General features: G+C 42.1%; 1 protein-coding gene across 1 annotated transcript; it reads left to right on the forward strand.

Annotated features, from left to right (window-relative positions):
- Positions 1 to 5,506: 5,506 nt before the first annotated feature.
- ZSCAN9 (zinc finger and SCAN domain containing 9) lies at positions 5,507 to 11,297 on the forward strand. The gene is made up of 4 exons (XM_089918491.1): positions 5,507 to 5,949; positions 6,132 to 6,279; positions 8,936 to 9,022; positions 10,221 to 11,297. The coding sequence occupies exons 1-4, from the start codon at positions 5,533 to 5,535 to the stop codon at positions 10,835 to 10,837; spliced, it is 1,269 nt and encodes a 422-aa protein (XP_089774617.1). The 5' UTR covers positions 5,507 to 5,532; the 3' UTR covers positions 10,838 to 11,297.
- The last annotated feature ends 7,689 nt before the right edge of the window (positions 11,298 to 18,986 follow it).

The raw sequence follows: 18,986 nt of genomic DNA on the forward strand, positions 1-18,986 counted from the left end.
GTGCATATATTCTTTGACTCAGAAATTCTACGTCTAGGAATTTACCCTAGAGATATACTCATACATGGGTAAGATGATGTATGTATGAAACTATTTAATTTAGTACGGTTTATAAATAGAAAATAATTGGAAATGACGTAATTGTTCATCCATAGAGGACTGCGTAAAAAAAAAAAAATCTACATAATGAAATATTATACAACTGTCAAAAATAAAGAGGTAAATCTATGTCTATGGCTATGGGAAAAACTCCAAGATATATTGTTAAATTAAATAAGCAAAATGGAGAGCTGTATGCATAATATTCTACTATTTGTGTAAAATAATGGAGATAAATTATAAATAAATATTTGCCTCTATATGTATAAAATATTTCTGAAAACCTACAGAAGAAATCAAAGGTTTTGGCTGTTTTTAGGGGATGAAATTAGATGACGGGGGGTAGGAGTAGGATGGAAATTTTTATTAAATAGTTCTTAAATTTGAAAATGTTTAAATAGACGGGGAGGGGGGAGGAGAGGGAGAGAGGGAGACTAGTACATATCCAGGATCCCTTATTCACAGTTCCAAAATCTATAAAATTCTGAAAACTTTTCCCCCCCATGAATTTGGCACTAAAACTCATCTGAGGCAAATCTCGAAGTGAACTGAACTCGGATTTTTTTTTTTAATAGTCTTAAAAACTCTGAATTCTGAAACACAGTTACTCCCAAAGGTTTATGTGTAACGAACACCATATACTCACCTACATTTATAAGTATTCATTTTGCCATATTTGCACTCTCTCTCACATACTCTCTGGCTGAAGTATTTGATAGCAAATTATAGACATCATGATATACCACCCTTGAACACTTCAGTTCCCATCTCTAAAAAATAAGGATATTTTCTGGGACTTCCCTGGTGGTCCAATGGTTAAGACTCTGTGCTCTCAATGCAGGGGGCACAGGTTGAATCCCTGGTTGGGGAAATAAGACCCCACATGCCACACAGTGCAGCAAAGAAAAAAAATCTTAAAAAATAAGGATATTTTCCTACAGAACTGCAATACCATTGTCAAGCTCAACAGAAGAGAAAAGGCAAACGGAGATGTTTCAATGTATTCCCTTTTGTACTTTTTGTATTTTGAATCTGTGGCTCTATAACTTATTCAATAGATAATACAATTTTAAATTAGAAACAAATTGGATGAGACCTTTAATACATAAAAATGACCAGAAAGCTTGGGATCTGTCAAGCCATCATTAAAGGACAGGAAAGGATTCACAAGTACCCAATTAATAATAGAGATTGAGAGAAAAATCATTTCACTTTAATGTCCAACTAATTTGGGGCTGGTGTGCGTAGAGCTTTCATCAAGTCAGTACTGACAGAAGCATGGTAGGCACAGAAAGCCAACCCAAATCCAACACAAGTGTCTATTGCTTTGAAGTAAGATTTTGTTCTCTCTGTCATAGAGAGTCCAATGTAATCAACTTGCCATTAGGTGACTGGCTGTTCCCACTGGGATATTACACCATATCTAGGGTTTCGGATTTGTTGTGGTTCAACAGTGGTGCTGTCTTGATTAGCTTTAGTGAAAGAAAGCCTTTTTTTCTTTTTTTGAGAGTATGCACATCCTTTATCATGGTAGTCATGGTCACCATGTTCAAAAGTTCCTTGATCAAACACTGAGCTGAAAAAACAGTTGCTGACATCCATAGGGCAGATCAGCGTACCCACTTGCTTACTGAAACCTCTTACATGGTGGGTTAGTGAAGATTTGTATGGGACACAAATAGTTTTACACTTGAATCTCACAACATACCAGCTAGTTCCCTCAATCTCTGTGTTACCAATCCTCCAAAACATTTCCTCCTCCTTCCCCTCCTCCTTCTTCTTTTCTTGAACTTACGACATAACACACAGAAGAGTCAGTATCCCAATATGCCTGTTTCCAGATTCAGGTGACCCTCAATCTTTTTAGTAAGCCATGTAGTCAGCATTTATTCTTGTCTCTGAGCTAATGGCATTTTAAATATTTTGAGTAGAAAGTCCCAATTCTAAGTTAAAAATAATCCCTTCTGTACCAAGACACTCATCAAGGTACTGCTATAGGGGAATCTTCCTCCAAACAGACAAGTGGGAGCCAGTCTTTCTCTGGACCACAAGGAACTCCAATGTGCTGTCCACTTGACCCTAGAGTCTAACCGGCCTGAGTCCTATAGTTGACCTACTTAACAAGCACACATAAGCCAGTTAAGGAGCCTAATTAACTGTTAGTGAGATATTTGAGAGCATGAAAACTGTGTTTACTTGTCACAGATAGGCATCAAAAATGGAAAAGAATAACACATTTAAAGCCCAAGAGAAGTTGAGCATTTACTCCCATTTTATAGTTTTTAGGAAAGTTGTACTGAGGGCTTTGCAAGTGAGGTATGCTGGAGAAAGTGATCAGGACTGGGGACAAGTTTTCTTCATGCTGGTGCTCTTAATACACAGTTATTGGATATTTGGAAGAAGCTGAAGTAAAGGATGAAGCTTGAGCTTATTTAATGACCTCAGATGGCTAGGTTGCGTCAAACAACTAAAGAAATTTACACAGCTACAGTTTTGGAGTTAAAATGCATCATGAGGGCTTCCCTGGTGGCGCAGTGGTTGAGGGTCTGCCTGCCGATGCAGGGGACACGGGCTCGTGTCCCGAGCAGTGGCCGCTGAGCCTGCGCATCCGGAGCCTGTGCTCCGCAACGGGAGAGGCCACAACAGTGAGAGGCCCGCGTACCGCAAAAAAAAAAAAAAAAAAAAAACAAAAGCATCATGGAAACTCCATTAACATAAAAGATGCTTTTTTATTACTGTGATAAAATAAATAAACAACGAGGTTCCATTAAAACAAAGCAAAACATAGTTTAATCTATGAATTACCACCATTCTGTTTGGCATAACAAAATTAATGAATGACAAACAGTACTTATAATTATGCTCTTTGGTACTAATAAAGGTAATTTAATAGGTTTTGGACTGATTTTATATTACTACTAAGAATCCAGACAACTTTGTAGCAAACAAACAAACATATAAAACCAAAACAAACAAAAAAACAAAAAAAAGGAAGGAAGGAGGGAAGAAAAGTAGGAAGGAAAGAAGACCTCTATCAATATGTAGGGGCCTGGTCAAATAAATTGCCAGGCATGTACTTGATGTACTATTATTATACAGCCACTAAATGCCTGACTGATAAAGATGTCTGGGATACATGACGTGAAAACGTTAAAATAAGTGATGGGGGAAAAGCTAAATGTAAAATAGCTCAATGCCTGTCTATCCATCTATCTATCTAACGTGTGTGAGAGAGAGACAGAGATGAGAATTATACCTGCAAATTCCAAGCTAACGGTGACAGCGGTTATCTCAGGGAGCTGAGGCTTAGGAGGGACAGGATGGGATTTCACCTTTTACTTTATTAATTTTGGCATTGTCTGAGCCTTTTAAAAAGTCATAGGTAATGTATTAATTTTTTAAATGTGTTAAAAATAAGCATTTTCAATAATTAACGGTTTGTGCTTCATCTGTATTTTCAGTTTAAAACCTATCTGGGGCCCACACACGTAACGAATTCTGATTATGTGATTCACAGTTGAAATCGAACCGGACGCCCAGGAAATTGGCGGCTGGTTCCAGGTGAGGCACGCGTAGGAGGTAGGAAACGAGACACTGAATCCTAGACCGGCCGGAAGTGCCCGTGCGCGGTGGGCCCCGCGGCGGGCTGGTGTCTTTCCCGCAGGGCCATTGTTCCCGGCGCGCTCCTCCCAGCGTCGGGGCGGGAGCTCCCAACCACCTCACCTTTTCCAGGTCCGGTGAGTCGGCCCGGGAACCGGGGTTGGGTGGGTGTGGCTGAGAAAGGGGTGTGGAAAGTGAGCCTCGGCCCCGGGGAGGGCGGAGTTGGGGAGGGGGCAGTGGTCGTGCCCCGCGATCCTGGAGCCGATCCGTCACCCGGGCTGGGGGGATGTTACGCGGGAGAGGTCTCGGGGCGGGTCACTGCGGTGAATAACGGCAGCAGGATTAGGACTCAGGGCAGGAAACGCCTGGAGTCTGGGGAAATATCCTCGGGGACAAGGAAGTTAAGGACAAATTTGTAAAGACTTTTTGCAGCCTTCCTCGTGGGGAGCCAGTGTCTATACACTCTCACTCTTTGGTTCTAAAAGCAGATGAAGGGGCGTTGAATGGACTGCTTGTCAAGTGCAGAATGTGACATTTTCCGATTCCCTTTCCCTTAGTTCATTGATTCTCAAACCTTGGAGTGCGTACAAATCCTTGGGGAGCCTAGAAATTAAAGGTACATAATAAGGGCTCCCTGCTCTTCCCCTCCCACCCCTAAGCCCCGGATTCCGATTCCCTAGCTGTCTGCCACAGGGCCTGTCAAGCTGGAATTCAGCTTCTGGTCTGCACTCCTGACATTTTGGAGACACTCAGTCCTCCTGGGTCTCAGGCACTGCCTGGATATGAGCACACTTTTCTCTTGGGCTTCTGTGGACTCTTAGGACTGTCCGCACAAAGAATTTGGCCTTAAGAAACTTACTTAACTTCCCCTGGCTCCCATTTCTTATCTAGTGAAATAGCGATTGTAATCAAACCTCAGAGGGTAATTGTGAGGGTTAAATGTGGTCTTGTATCTGAAAGCATGTTGTAGACTGTTGTACAGTGTTGGCTCTTACTCTTAGGAAGCAGCAGAGCAGTGTGGAAAGCTCACAAGACTTGCAGTCGACCTAAGCTTTCCTTTCTGTAAATTTAGTAAAAATGAAACCAGCCTTAATGGTTGTTTTGAAGATTAATTTAAAAAACTCAAGTAAAGATTTCAATAAAAGTTAGTTTATTTAGTCAAAGACAAGAACAACAGGGACTTCCCTGGTGGTCCAGTGGGTAAGACTCCGTGCTCCCAATGCCAGGGGCCCGGGTTCTATCCCTGGTCAGGGAACTAGATCCCACCCCCCTAACTAAATGATCCCCCGTACCGCAAATAAGACCCGGCGCAGCCAAATAATTAAATTAAAAGAATTATTTTTAAAGGCAAGAGCAATATTTCCATTTATTCTTTCTCTAATTTGATTTTTATACAGTGAGTCTGAACTTTTTAACCATTCTGAGTGATCTGTATGGCCCTTAATTCCTCCATGAACTCATATGGTATTATTGCTATTTCTTTTTCACATTAAAAAACTGAGATTGAAGCAAGATAAATTGGCACAAGGTCGAACAATTAGTAAAAGTTAGAACTGGAATAAAACCTAGGTCTGGGTAACTTGAAAACCTATGCTTTTTGCACATTATGACCTTATATTTTCCACTATTCTCATCTTTGGTTACCAAGTCGCTTTACTTTCAGTGAAGAGCTTTAGGTGTACGACAGTTGCTTATATTATCAGTTTTTTATCATTAACTATTGCCATTTTTCTACCTAAACAATGATTTTTACTGCTTAGGAGGGAACTTCCAAAGGTGTTTCTAAAACATAGCTCCAGCTAGAGGGTGCCTTTTAAGCTGTTCAAGACCAAAATGAATACAGACTCCAAGGAGGTTATATCCCTGGATGTTCAAGCTCGTGATGTTTGGGAAGAACTGACCGTGAAGGCAGAGGCAGAAAGTCACCTCCAAATGCAGGAATCCGGACTGAAACGCAGTAATCCACTGGCAAGGGAGATCTTCCGAAGGCGCTTTCGACAGCTCTGCTACCAGGAGACCCCTGGACCAAGGGAGGCTCTCACCCGACTCCGGGATCTTTGCTGCCAGTGGCTGAGGCCGCATGTGAGCACGAAGGAGCAGATTCTGGACCTGCTGGTGCTGGAGCAGTTCCTGTGTATCCTGCCCAAGGAGGTGCAGGGCTGGGTGCAGGAACACTGTCCAGAGAGTGGGGAAGAGGCAGTGATTCTGCTGGAGGATCTGGAGAGAGAGCTCGATGAACCACAACATGAGGTAGGAAGGGAGATTCGCCAGGGAAAGAGTATATGTAGGTCACCAAGGACCTTTGTGTCCTCTGCTTTGTATCCTCTTGACTTTGCTGATTAAATAAGACTCAGCTTTCTGCTTCTCTCTGGGAAATGTTTCTTTAGACAATTAATTTCTTCAGAAGCCACATCTTGTCTCTTTATTTCTAGATGGTAGCCTACAGACACCGACGAGAAGTCCTCTCTAAAGAGACAGTGTCTCTAGGAGAGCAGATGTCACTGGGCCTTCAGTCCCAGCCTAAGGAGCCCCAGCTCACATGTGACCCTGCTCAGGAGCCCCACCGTATCGGAAAGACAGGTGAGGGACAGGATTTATCTGGTGTTGAATATATCCCACCTGGTCAAGTACAAACCAACAAAAAACCAGAGCTGGGAAACCAGGGGGTCAGAAGACGCTTTACCAGCAATGTTCAGTGCTTCCGAGTGCCTAGTGTGCTTGTCTTTGTCCCGATCCTCTGCATGCAGTCTTCCCCTGGGTACCATCCCGGAAGCTCTCTTGTCTGCTGGCACATGGTACATTAGGAAGACTTTTAGGAATCACTGTGGAGCACAACTTTAGAGAATGGGCTTCAAGGTTTGACAGACAGGTTCATATCATGGCTTTGCCTCTTGGAAGCTGCTTGTACCTGGGCAGGTTACTTAACTGATTGATCAAGGTTTTTTCCTCTGCAAAATGGGGTTAATAATAGTATTGTCTTAGTCTGCTCAGGCTGCTGTAACAGAATATCACAGACTGGGTGGCTTAAACAACAGAAGTTTTTTTTCTCATCGTTCTGGAGGCTAGAAATTGAAGATCAGAGTTGGTTTCTGGTGAGACCTGTCTTCCTGGATTGTAGAGAGCGGCCTTCTTGCTGTGTTCTCACATGGGCATTCCTCTCTGCATGTGCCTGTGGAGAGAGGGGGAGAGAGACAGAGTCAGAGAGCGCTCTGGTAGTTCTTCCTCTTCTTCTAAGAACATCAGTCCTATTGGATTATGGCCCCACCTTTAATTACCTAAATCATCTCCCTAAAGACCTTGTCTCCAAAAACAGGGCTTCAGGGCTTCCCTGGTGGTGCAGTGGTTAAGAATCCGTCTGCCAGTGCAGGAGACACAGGTTCGAGCCCTGGTCTGGGAAGATCCCACATGCCGTGGAGCAACTAAGCCCGTGTGCCACAACTACTGAGCCTGCACTCTAGAGCCCGTGAGCCACAACTACTGAGCCCACGCTCCTAGAGCCCGTGCTCCGCAACAAGAGAAGCCACCGCAATGAGAAGCCCGCGCACCGCAACGAAGAGTAGCCCCTGCTCGCCGCAACTAGAGAAAGCCGGCACGCAGCAACGAAGACCCAACGCAGCCAAAATTAAACAAATAAATAAACAAAAACAGGGCTTCAACGTATGAATTTGCAGTGGGGATAACACAGTTCAGTCTATAACAAAAATGTACCTCAGAAGGTTGTTGTGAGCGTTGAATACAAACCATTTGTGAAAAACACTTGGCACGCATTATGCTTAATATGTAGCAACTGTTCTTATCAGAAACTACCAGTGCCGCCCTTGTCAATTTGGGTTTACATCTGCAGTCAGCAGATATGAGATATGCTTAGTAGGCGGCAAACTGGATGAGAAAATCCAGTGGAATAGACTTTGCCATCTCCTTGTATGCAATCTCCTTAGTGGTGTCAGTACTGGGCACCAGTGGGTATAGTAGTGGGCACTTGGGGCTGAGTCGGCTGCCTTCCCATTCTAGCTCTCCCTGCAGCATTTGGCTCCAAATTCTGTCTAATTTCCCACACATAACATCACAGCCTCTTTCTGACTTCTTGTTACCCTTCTGGTAACCCATCTACAGCAGAGGTTTCCTGTTTTCATTTTCAGATTACCTCCATATGTATCCAAGTCACAGCTTTTCTTGCTGCTCTGCCTCCTGCTTCTATTCATTTCATTTATCCTACCAACCATACAGTTATCATGGATTTTGGAACACATCTGTTGATTTAAATTAAAATTATATTTGATGAGTAAATTCTGTGCACACTGCAGACCTTCCTCTGACTCCCATGACTTCATCTTATTAAAATTCTTTCTGGTTTCATTTTCCCCCTTTATGAGCATCTTTCCAGTCAGTTCCTTTGCTACTTTCTTCCTCCTCTCCCCATGAACTTGGATTTTTCATTTTCCATTTATTTTCTCCTTTCTTCTACTTTCCAAACTGCACCTAGAACCCTTCTTCCAGGGTACATCTGAGTAAGTCTATTCCCCCATCCATCCATCTAGTCATTCATTCATTCAACAAATATTTATTAAGCATCTACAGTGGCTACGGGGGAGTATCCAGAGGGCATCTACAGATCAGAGAATTCTCCCTATAGGACTATCAATGCAGGTCTGTGTTATACATTTAGGACAAGCTTATTTTGTAAAGCAACATAGTGTTTGGGATTAAAAGGACCAAACCGAAGTTCCAGCTGTTTGGTTTTTTAGCCAAGCAACACTTAAAGTTACTTTATATCACCGAGTTTGAATTTCGTTTAGAATTCTTAGTGAGAGTAAAAAAAATACAAATAATGAATAAGTTTACATAGTAAAAAGTAAAAGTTCTCCTCTAAGTCCAACTCCCCAGGAGTAACCACTCTTGTCAAATTGCTGTATATTTTCCAGACTTTTTTCTAAATATAGAGTCTGTCTAGCTATATGTCTGTCTGCCTTTTTATTTTTTTCCTAGTTCTTTTTTTTTTTTTCCTAGTTCTTTAAAGAAGTGGGATAATAGCATCAGGGGGTTTGTGGTGAATTAGTTTGATAATGTATGTGAAAGTGCTTTGTAAGTCATGGAAGGCTGTATAAATGATAATTATTAAAAGGTGAGAAATGTCTTCGTTTTTATATTCTACCCAGTTCCTTTGTGCATTTCAGATATAAATGTGAAGTTTGGGCAGCAGTACTGATCTCACTTGTGGCCCATTTCTTCTCTGCAGGCACATTTCTGTTTTGCAAACCTGTTGTCATCTCCCAGCTAAAAGGAGGAGAAGAACCATGGTCTCACCCCACAGGAGTCCTAAGAGGTACCTATCCAGGTGTGTGAGGGACAGTGCAGTTAGATGTGGGAGAAAAAGCCAGATGTTGGTTAAAGGAGGGGGTTGGGGGCAATTTTCCTTGGGCTTTTCTGGGTTGCAAGGTGGGAATCACACCTGGGGAACCCTAAGAATTCCACAGCAGCTGCTCTCTAGCGTTTAGACAGTTTGGGTCTGTTTGTCTCCATTCTCACCTTCAACTCCTCCAAGCAGAGAGGGTCTAATTGGGTTGGTTGGACACTGTCCAACATGAACCAGTCCTACAGGCAGGCTTTGCCTCAGTGCTGGTCCCTGGGCCAGTCAATTGAGGCCATAGTAGTAGCGCTGATTTCAGTCCTTTCTCTTTTATTCATTCAGCAAATATTTATTGATCAGCCACTATGTGCCAAGCTTGCTTCTCAGGGAATAAACCAGAAAGATCCTGTTTCCGTGGAGATGAGATTGTAGCAAGGGGGAGACAATAAGCATACAAATAAGGAGATGATATGTTAGGAGGTGGTGTTATGGAATGAAGCACAAGTAGAACTGCCTAAGGGGGTTATGACTGCTATGGATAGGGCACACAGATTGTAGTTTTAAATAGAAGAATTAGGGTGAGAATTGAGCAAAAACTTGAAGGAAGTGAGAGAGTGAGGGTTGCTGTTATCTGAGGTCCGAGCTTTCCAGAAAGAGAGAGGCGCTAGAGCAAAGGCTTTGTGCTGGGGATGCACCTGGGATGGTTATGGATTAGAAACATAAAGTACTGCCTGAAGCACCTAGACTAGGAGAAGCTCAGCGCTTGTTCCATAAATGGCTAACTGAATGAATGTATACATAAGGTCAGTTTCCTTGGAAAGGGTCACTTGGAGGCTCCCTGCCTCACAGAGGGGAAGGAGTTCTCAGGGAAGACTCTAAAGAAGCCACTCTGATCCTGACCCTTCTCTTCCCGTGAAGAAGTATAAAAAAAATTCTCTCCAGGCCCCATCCATGTTGGGGTGGATCAAGCTGCATTTCTCCAAAGAGGGCAAACCTCCCTCGTTACCTAGAAGAAGGTGTTAACACACTGGCCCTTCTGCTTCTAACCTCCTCCCTACTCTATGACATAGAGTGACATCAGAATAGAAGCACCTTGCATTTCTGTGCACATAGTGACCCTCCTGTCACTAGGCTCAGGGAACAAGTGACATTTACCTGGCCTTTTTTGTTTCAGATGGAATGGCCAAGACTGAGAAGAGAGAGTTGGTGCTAAGGAAAGACTGTCCTAAGAGAGTGGAACCACATGGGAAAATGTCTTACGGACAGACCTGGGAGATATCACAGCAGGATCCGCGACACAGAGAAGTTGGTGACTGCAAGGGTGGGGTAGAGAGGCACTGGGGAAACCCCTTAGGAGCCGGACCACACAGATGTGAAGAATGTGGGAAGAGCTTTGCTCAGAGCTCAGGTCTTGTTCGACATCAAAGAGTTCACACTGGAGAAAGACCCTACGAATGTAATGAGTGTGGGAAAACCTTCAGTCGGAGTTCGGGTCTTTTTAATCACCGAGGAATCCACAATATTCAGAAACGGTACCACTGTAAGGAGTGTGGGAAGGCCTTCAGTCAGAGTGCCGGTCTCATCCAGCATCAGAGAATCCACAAGGGAGAAAAGCCCTATCAGTGCAGCCAGTGCAACAAGAGCTACGGTCGGCGTTCATTTCTCATCGAGCATCAGAGAAGCCACACAGGGGAGCGACCTCACCATTGCAGCAAATGTGGGAAAAGCTTTAATCGCCACTGCAACCTCATCCGCCATCAGAAGATCCACGTGGTGGCAGAGCTGGTCTAATCCAAGCTGTACGCAAGTTTTCCAGATCACTGGCCAAGTCGTGCGGGGTAGGTTGAGACTAGAAAACGCCTTTCTTCCTGTCTCCACTAAGTGTATTTTGGTCTGGGGACATTCAAAGAGGCAGGTTTGGGTTTTTGAAGCTGCTACTTTCCCTTTGGTTCCTTTGCGCCTTCCTGTTCTTACTACCCCCATCTCTCTTATTTATTCTCTTTGAGATGGCTGCTAAACTTTTCTAATAATGTAATAAATGGCACTGCTATAGCCAACATGCCAGAAATATCTGTATCTGTGTTTAACCCCTAAAGATCCCGTAGAGCTCTGCTGATGTTTTACAGTAAATTGGTCTTTGGTGTTCCCCGTGACCAGTACCTGCATAGTAAATACCTTTTGTGCCTACTGCTTCCCTCTGACACCTGTGTGATGCTCCCCTGGGATAGTGACCAGCACTGGCTGGGTTCCACTTACTTAACCACAGTTGGCCCTCACAACAACCACACAGGGAAATGAGTATTATCATTATCCTGTTTTACAGATGAGGAATTGAAGATTCACAAAACCCAAGCCTCAGCACCAAGGCTTAAACCCTGGACTTTTATTTTTAGTAACTTTAAATTATGGAGTAATTTTAGACTTATAACAAAGTTGCAAAGATAGATAGAGTGCTTATATACCGTTCACCCAGCTTCCTCTAGTGTTAACATCTCACATCGGGTCTTCTTAGTTAAACCCTTGGCTTTTGACTCCAAATACCAATCTGTTTACAGTGTCATGCTTCATACTGGTATTCTCAGATTCCCTCATTTGAGCTTAGTCACCTGAAATTCCCTTAGTGCTTTCCCATCACATCTTCAGCGTTACAAAAAGTCATCGGTATTCTGAGTACAAGACATCGGAGCATTGGGTCATCATCCATAAGATGCTTTAAAAACTATCATATTAAATCTCCTGAGTTTTTCCCTTCTGTCACTTTGCTTAGGTCTGGAGTTGTCTGCTGATGTTCTGATCTAATCTCATGTCCATTGTTTTTTTCACACTTAGGATCCTGGTGAATGCTCTCATTCAGTGTTCTACATACCTTCCCATATAACTGTATTTTCTTTGGAACTGCTATCCCTTTATCAGTCCTGACCTTTCCATCTGAAACAATAATCCAGTGAAAAGAAGGGACCTATTGTAAGGGAGAAAATCTTCCAAATGAAATGCAAGAGTAGGAAGTTTGTGTATATCTGAAAAGTATATGAAGAGGGAATAATATGAGAAGGGCATGAGAAAGATGAAATCTGTGGTGCCAGGGGCCAGAAAGACAGAGAACATGTACATGGGATGAAGAAAGGAAGGAAAAGTTCAGACAGTGGACATCAGTCGGTAAAAAGACTGAAGATGGGCATAGGAACTTATCCAGAATGGTACAGAATGGTTATGGATGTGTCAAGATTTGACTGTGCAGGGCAAATATGCAACAAACTGTCAACATGGTAACTAGGGTGGATGGGGGATTATATGGGCCTTTCACATTCTGTGTTACTTATCTTTGAACTGTGAATGTGATGATCCTACAGAGGTGGTATGGACCCCGCTTCCCAGTTACTAGAGATGATGCCATGCACACACACAAGAATGTATGAAAAATTTATTACTCTCATCATGGAACTCTCTGGAGATAGCAGGGCAGCACCCAAGCTGGTCCAGAACTGGCTTGAGTAGCATAAGGAGAGTGAGAGTTAGTGGCCCTGGTTTTTATTGTGATTAGGGGACGGGTCCAGGAAATAGTTCTCATTGCACAAATAGATAAGGGCTTGCATAGCTTGAACTTCCTTCAGGTGCCAAGTGAGGAGGCACTGGGATTTCTTATAAACTTGCCCAGATGTGGGGCAGAAGGGAAGGGGAAGATAGAGGTTGAAAGCTGTCAGTGATCAAACATCAAAAATGGAGTCAAGATTTTTTAAAAATTACAGTTTAAAGAGAATCAGTTTAGGAGATGCTTTTATTTACCATGTGATTCTGGTCTCTCTGTCCTTATAAACTAAGGAGTAATTACAAATTTAGCATTCAATCAATTTTTTAAAAAATGTGTGTAACCAGAAAAAACATGTGTTAAAAAACCAAAAATTCATACTTGTCCATTTGACTTCCTGAAACTCTCACTTCTGCAGAGTGTCTCACCTCCCTGTGAAGTCAGCTGAGGCTTCCTAGAAAAGGTGAGCCCCCAGAGGCAGCCTTTCCCCTCACCAGCCTCTTAAAGGGGATGTGGCTTATGGGACCAGAGGTGAAATTTCAGGGATTCCTGATCTGTTTGGAGACATAACAACTCCTTCTTTCCTTCTCGAGAGGATCAGCTGGGACCTATGAGTAATTAAGAACATTTAGATTCGAAAGGGCATTACTATGGTAGTGATTAATTTTAATACACTGAGGACCCATAATGTCCATCATATTTTCAAAAGGGTTGGAGAACTAAATGAAGTCAAGAACCACTGCTCAAGGGGTGGTGGAATGACAAGAAATAGGTGTGGTGGAGCCTATTCAGAAAGAGCCCTGACTCACCCACTTTTGTTTTGTATCATACACACACACACACACACACACACAGTCCCACATCAACCTTTTCATCTGCTCTCCTGGTTCACCAAGTTCTCTCTCCAGATCCTCCAGCACAGTCACCACCTCCTCTTCACATCCTGGATGACATCCTCACACTCGGACCAGTTGCTGGTCATCCTACCCTTGAATATTTAACAAGATGATACCCAATGCATCAGAGGCCAGTGATTTGGGGGCACTTTTAAGGTATAGAACTAATTGTTGAACAGAAAGGTATTACTATCAGATGAGCTAGATGAAGGCTGTAACCAGGAGATTCTCTGAAGCTCATATAGCAAGAAGTTAACTCGGAACTCAGCCCACAATTTGGGAAATCCTAGATGTCTTCTACATTCTGTTCACCCTTGGGAAACTTTCTTTGACTCGTAGAGAAAATGCAGGTATCTGAGGCAGTGTTTCCAGGTTTGCCCAATCCCCTTGGGAGCAAGGTAGAGAAACGGAGAGAGAAGGAATATACTAGACTTCTCTTTGAGATCACATCAAAGGCTGGCTTTCATCACAGCTCATGCTGTACCCTTTCACAGTGGCAGTACCTAACCAAGTGCTTGATGTCATTTGCCACTTTCCAACTTCCTCCACTTCTATTATTTACTTTCCTGAATCTGTTTCCTTAGGTCTGACTGAAATTCCAGTCTTATTCGTGGGACTGTGGACTACCCAAGCCAGGAGAGTCACCACTGTTACCTGTACAACAGTTGATGAATAATGTAGGTGAGGGGTGCTGTTCATGAGAAACAATATAGGTGGGTAGAAATCTTACCGGATAACTGAAGCTCTGGGTAACAAAGCTTCTAGTGCTAATTTTGCTAGTAATTAGACGGGGAACTTGAGCAGTCCCTAAATTTCTCTGTGTTTCAGAAGAGAAGTGAATCTTTTAGTTTCAAGGGGTTCTTTAAAAGTGACCATGGGGAGGAGTTAATAAACTGAAATCTTTTTAAGGAGCCTACAAATTAGCCATAATACCTTTAATTTTGTCTGGCAGCAGGTGACTGTTCCTCAAGAGGTAAAAGCTGTGCAAGAGTTAAAATGTGTCTAGAGTGAGTGCTGGCCTCCCATACCAATATATGTATATATCTTGAGGGAATTAGAATTATTAAAAAATCATTATGCATGCAAAGCTTTATCACTATAATACTGAAAGGGAATATATGTCTAAGGAAAATTCATAAGTAATGCTCCAAATCATGAGATAGATGTGTATGCATAACCAGAGTCTTTGACCCAAGAACAAATACGTGCAAAAGGACATCGACAAAGACTGTTGGACATATTTTCTCAGATTTTAGGGGTCTGGGATTTCATTTTACTCTAGTAACAAGCTAATTAACTTAGCCTGTGATTGTTTCATGGAATCTGGCATAAAATACGAGTTCCTGGGTCAGAAACAAAGGATTTTATATGATTCCAAGAGGCCCAATGCCTTTCACATTTTGCCTTCAAAATTTCATTGTGTTTCTCCAATGGATCGATGCCTGCCCACCTCCCCACCCCCCAAATAGCCATACTATTTAAAAGTCCTTGTAATTGTTATTCTTCTCCAATTCTCAAAAACCTTAGGCATGGCAGTCCTCCTTGGGCCTTTTGTGCTCCTACATGTCTTGTTGCATGGGTCCAGGATATAAGGCCCTGATCTTTTTTTACTTTTTTTCTTTTTTTCCCAGCCCATTTCTTATCAATAGCAAGCCTAACACTTGTTATTCATAGATAGCAAGCAGCATGAGATCATCGTATTTGCATCAGTTGACCTTGCCCCCAAGTCCCAAGGAGGTGACATGATGGGCTCAGGTGGATGCTATACACACAACATGCCTATGTTGCATCCAGGGAAGCCTGAATTTAGGAAATCCTCAGCTTTTATAACAAGCAGTAAGTAAGCCTGGTAATTAACCACTGGGATGTGTTATCTCATCTTTCAAGATTACCAGCTACATAAACAATCTTGAGGAATAGACTGGTAAAAAAATGACCAGGGTCTTGTCCTAATTCTGTTTTATTCTTTTATTCCTTTTTCTAAAACATTGTGCTCATGACGTCCTATTAAAATTTATGTATTTATTCTCATAGTTTATTTTTTTGTCAATGCCCACTGGAACATAAACTCCATGAGGGCAGAAATCTTTGTCCTTTTTTTGTTACTGTTGTATCCTGAATACCTAAAACAGTGTCTGGCTCAGAAAAGTGACTCAATTAACATTATTGTTCATGTACAAGACTCCTACAGGTTAAATAATTTAAAACTGTTAAGTCCATGTGTATATCATTTTCAACTTTACTATATAGTATATACTGACATAGTTTTTTTTTTTTGGCCGTGCCATGTGGGATCTTAGTTTCCTGATCAGGGGTCTAACCCATGCCCCCGGCACTGGGAGCACAGAGTCTTAACCACTGGACCACCAGGGAAGTCCCTGACATTGCTTTTTAAGGTGAGCATACCGGCTTACACACCCATCAGCTGTGTACAAGAGTTCAAAAATTTTCACATTCTTACTAGCAAATATTATTGAAGCTCTGCAAAATTTTGCTGAGGTATGGATATGAAATGGCTTAAAATTTATCTTCTCTTAGTAAATAATGAGGTTAAGGATCTTTGCTTATGTTTGTTGGTCATTCCAGATTCCACATCTATGAATTGCCTGTGTATGGTTCTTGTCAATTATTCTGTTTGATTGTTAGCTTTTTTCTTGTTTATTTGTTAGTGCTCTCTGTATAGTCTGTATATTGATCCTTGTTGATCATATGGCTTGCAAATATCTTCTGTCAGTCTTCTGTTTGTAGTTTCTACTTGTTTCCAGTATCTTTTGATGTAGTTTAAAATTTTAATGATGTCAAATTTACGAAATTTTTCCTTCACATTTTGTGCAGTTTGTGTATTTTAAAAGAAATCTTGCTTTATTCAAGAGCATAAAAAATGCTTCTAATTTTTTTCTAAAATTGTGAAAGTTTTCCTTTTTGACTTGTAAGTCTTTAAACAACTGGAAGTAATTTATTTGTCAAAGAAATTTTTTTTTCTATTTATATCAAAACATTGCAGTGCTATTTATCAAATACTGTATATACACGTATACACCTGCATGCCTACATCTATATTTATTTCTATAAGTAACTGTAGATATTGGGAATTGAGTTCACGCTGATACCTTCAATTCCAATCCAACACCACAGGATTCATTTCGGCCTTTCTCTTTTTCATGTTTGTAACTCCTTTTCTGACATGAGGAATCTGGCTCCCAATATCTTGTATATTTACTTAATTGATTAATCCTTCCTGTGTGTAATCAATTTCCCCATGTGGTCTTGCTCCTCTCATGGGCTCAGACCTCAGGTCTTACGTTGGTGAAACTTGAATGGGGTCTGTGGAGGAGGTAGTTGTAATGTATCAGTGTAAATTTTCCTGCTGTAGCTTCCTCCCTTCACCCCGCTGAACGCTGTTCCCGCTCACTGGGGCTCCGAACTCACTCTGGGCTGGGCTGCCACCTCCTCTCCCACTTCCTTTGGCCCTGCCTTTTGGATGGAATTATTCTGGAAGGAAGGTAGGATTTTGTTTAATTTAAAAGAAAATTACTACGGAAAATTTCAAACATATATAAGCGTAAAGAGAGTATTACAATGAACCCCCCTCTGCCTCTCACGCAACTTCAACAACTCTCATCTTTGCACCATTTTCTTTTTTCCTCTGTTTCTTTCTGAGTATTTCAAAGCAAATCTAGACCTTATGTCAGTTCACGCACAAGTACAAATTCCAGTATGAATTTCTAACAAATGAGGACTTTTTTCTTAACATGAACATAGTATCATTATGGCAACTAACTTGGTAGTGATTCCTTAATGCCATTGTGATATAGTTTTCCCAGTTGTCTCAAATATGCCATTTTACAGTTGTCTTGGTCTGATTAGGGCCCAAATAAGGTTTACCGTTGCATTTGGTTGGTATATCTATTCAGTCTCTTTTAATATATGACAGCTCCCCTTTCTCCCCTGCCCTTTTGAAAGATGCCATTTATTTGTTGAAGAACCTGAATCTTCTGTTCTATAGAATATAGAATGTCCCACATTCTGGATTTGGTTGATTACTTCTTTTAAGTATCATTTAACTCATTAATTCTCAAACTCAACTGCATACTGGAATCACCTAGGAAATATTTAAAGTCATTCATGCCTGAGTCCCACCCTCTGACATTCTAATTTAATTGATTTCGGTTTCATCCAAGGTTTCAGGATGTTTTAAAAGCTCCCCAGTGATCCTAATGTGCTGAGGTGTTTGAAAACTGCTTAACTTGCTTCTGTATCTCACCTATACAAAGGCATTAAGATCTAGAAACTAGATTCAGGTTCACTCATTTTGCCAGTGCTTCATGGCAGTGCCCTGTACCTACTGTGGCAGCTCATCAAGAGAAGAATATTTTCTAGTAGTTTTCCTTTGTAACAGCCTTGACATCTCTCATTTTATTAAGTTTTATCTCTTTGTTATCCCTTGAACTGCAGAGGGAACAAAAACTAGAGAATAAAAACTCAGGAAGGGGGCTTCCCTTGTGGCGCAGTGGTTGAGAGTCTGCCTGCCGATGCAGGGGACACTGGTTCGAGCCCTGGTCTGGGAGTATCCCATATGCCGCGGAGCAACTGGGCCCGTGAGCCACAACTACTGAGCCTGTGCGTCTGGAGCCTGTGCTCCTCAACAAGAGGCCACGACAGTGAGAGGCCCACGCACCGCGATGAAGAGTGGCCCCCGCTCGCTGCAACTGGAGAAAGACCTCGCACAGAAATGAAGACCCAACACAGCCATAAATAAATAAATAAATAAATTTATAAAAACAAAATAACTCAGGAAGGTATCAGCATGGTATTCTTCCATTTAATGAACTTCTACCAAACTTGTAAACTTGTATTCCATTGGGTAGAAAGGGGACTTACTGACATCTTGGTCCACCAAAATAACTTTGCAGTCATTTCTGGCTTAAAATCTAATCCTGCCTGGTTCAAAGGAATCTCGGGGCTTCCATTTTAGGGTAGGCCTAATTTATTATAGGCCAGGCATTGTTCTAAGCACTTTACACAAAAACTCACCTTAATGCTCACAACATCCCTTTCATCAATGCAATAATCAATAAACAATCTATAATAATAATAGAAAAGAGTTTCATTTGAGCCAAACTGAGGACTGTAACCCAAGAGACATGGATTCAAGAAGCACTTGAATTGTGTTCTGTCAGACTACAAAATGGGGGGCGGGGGCTTAGGTAGGCAAAAAACAATTTGTACACAAATCGTCAAGAATTAGGATTGGAGGGGACATCCCTGGTGGTCCAGTGTTTAAGAATCTGCCTTCCAATGCAGGGGACATGGGTACGATCCCTGGTCGGGGAACTAAGATCCCACATGCCACAGGGCATCTAAGCCCACGTGCTCTAGAGCCCACGTGCCACAACTAGAGAGCCTGCATGCTGCAACTACTGAGCCTGCACATGCACCACAACGAAAGATCCCACATGCCACAACTAAGACCTGACACAGCCAAATAAATAAAAAAATTAGGATTGGAGCTGGCAAG

The sequence above is a fragment of the Delphinapterus leucas genome, chromosome 10 (genome assembly GCF_059928025.1).
Source record: "Delphinapterus leucas isolate spDelLeu-1000000601 "Yukka" chromosome 10, BTC_Dleu_Yukka2, whole genome shotgun sequence".
NCBI classification, from domain to species: Eukaryota; Metazoa; Chordata; class Mammalia; order Artiodactyla; family Monodontidae; genus Delphinapterus; species Delphinapterus leucas.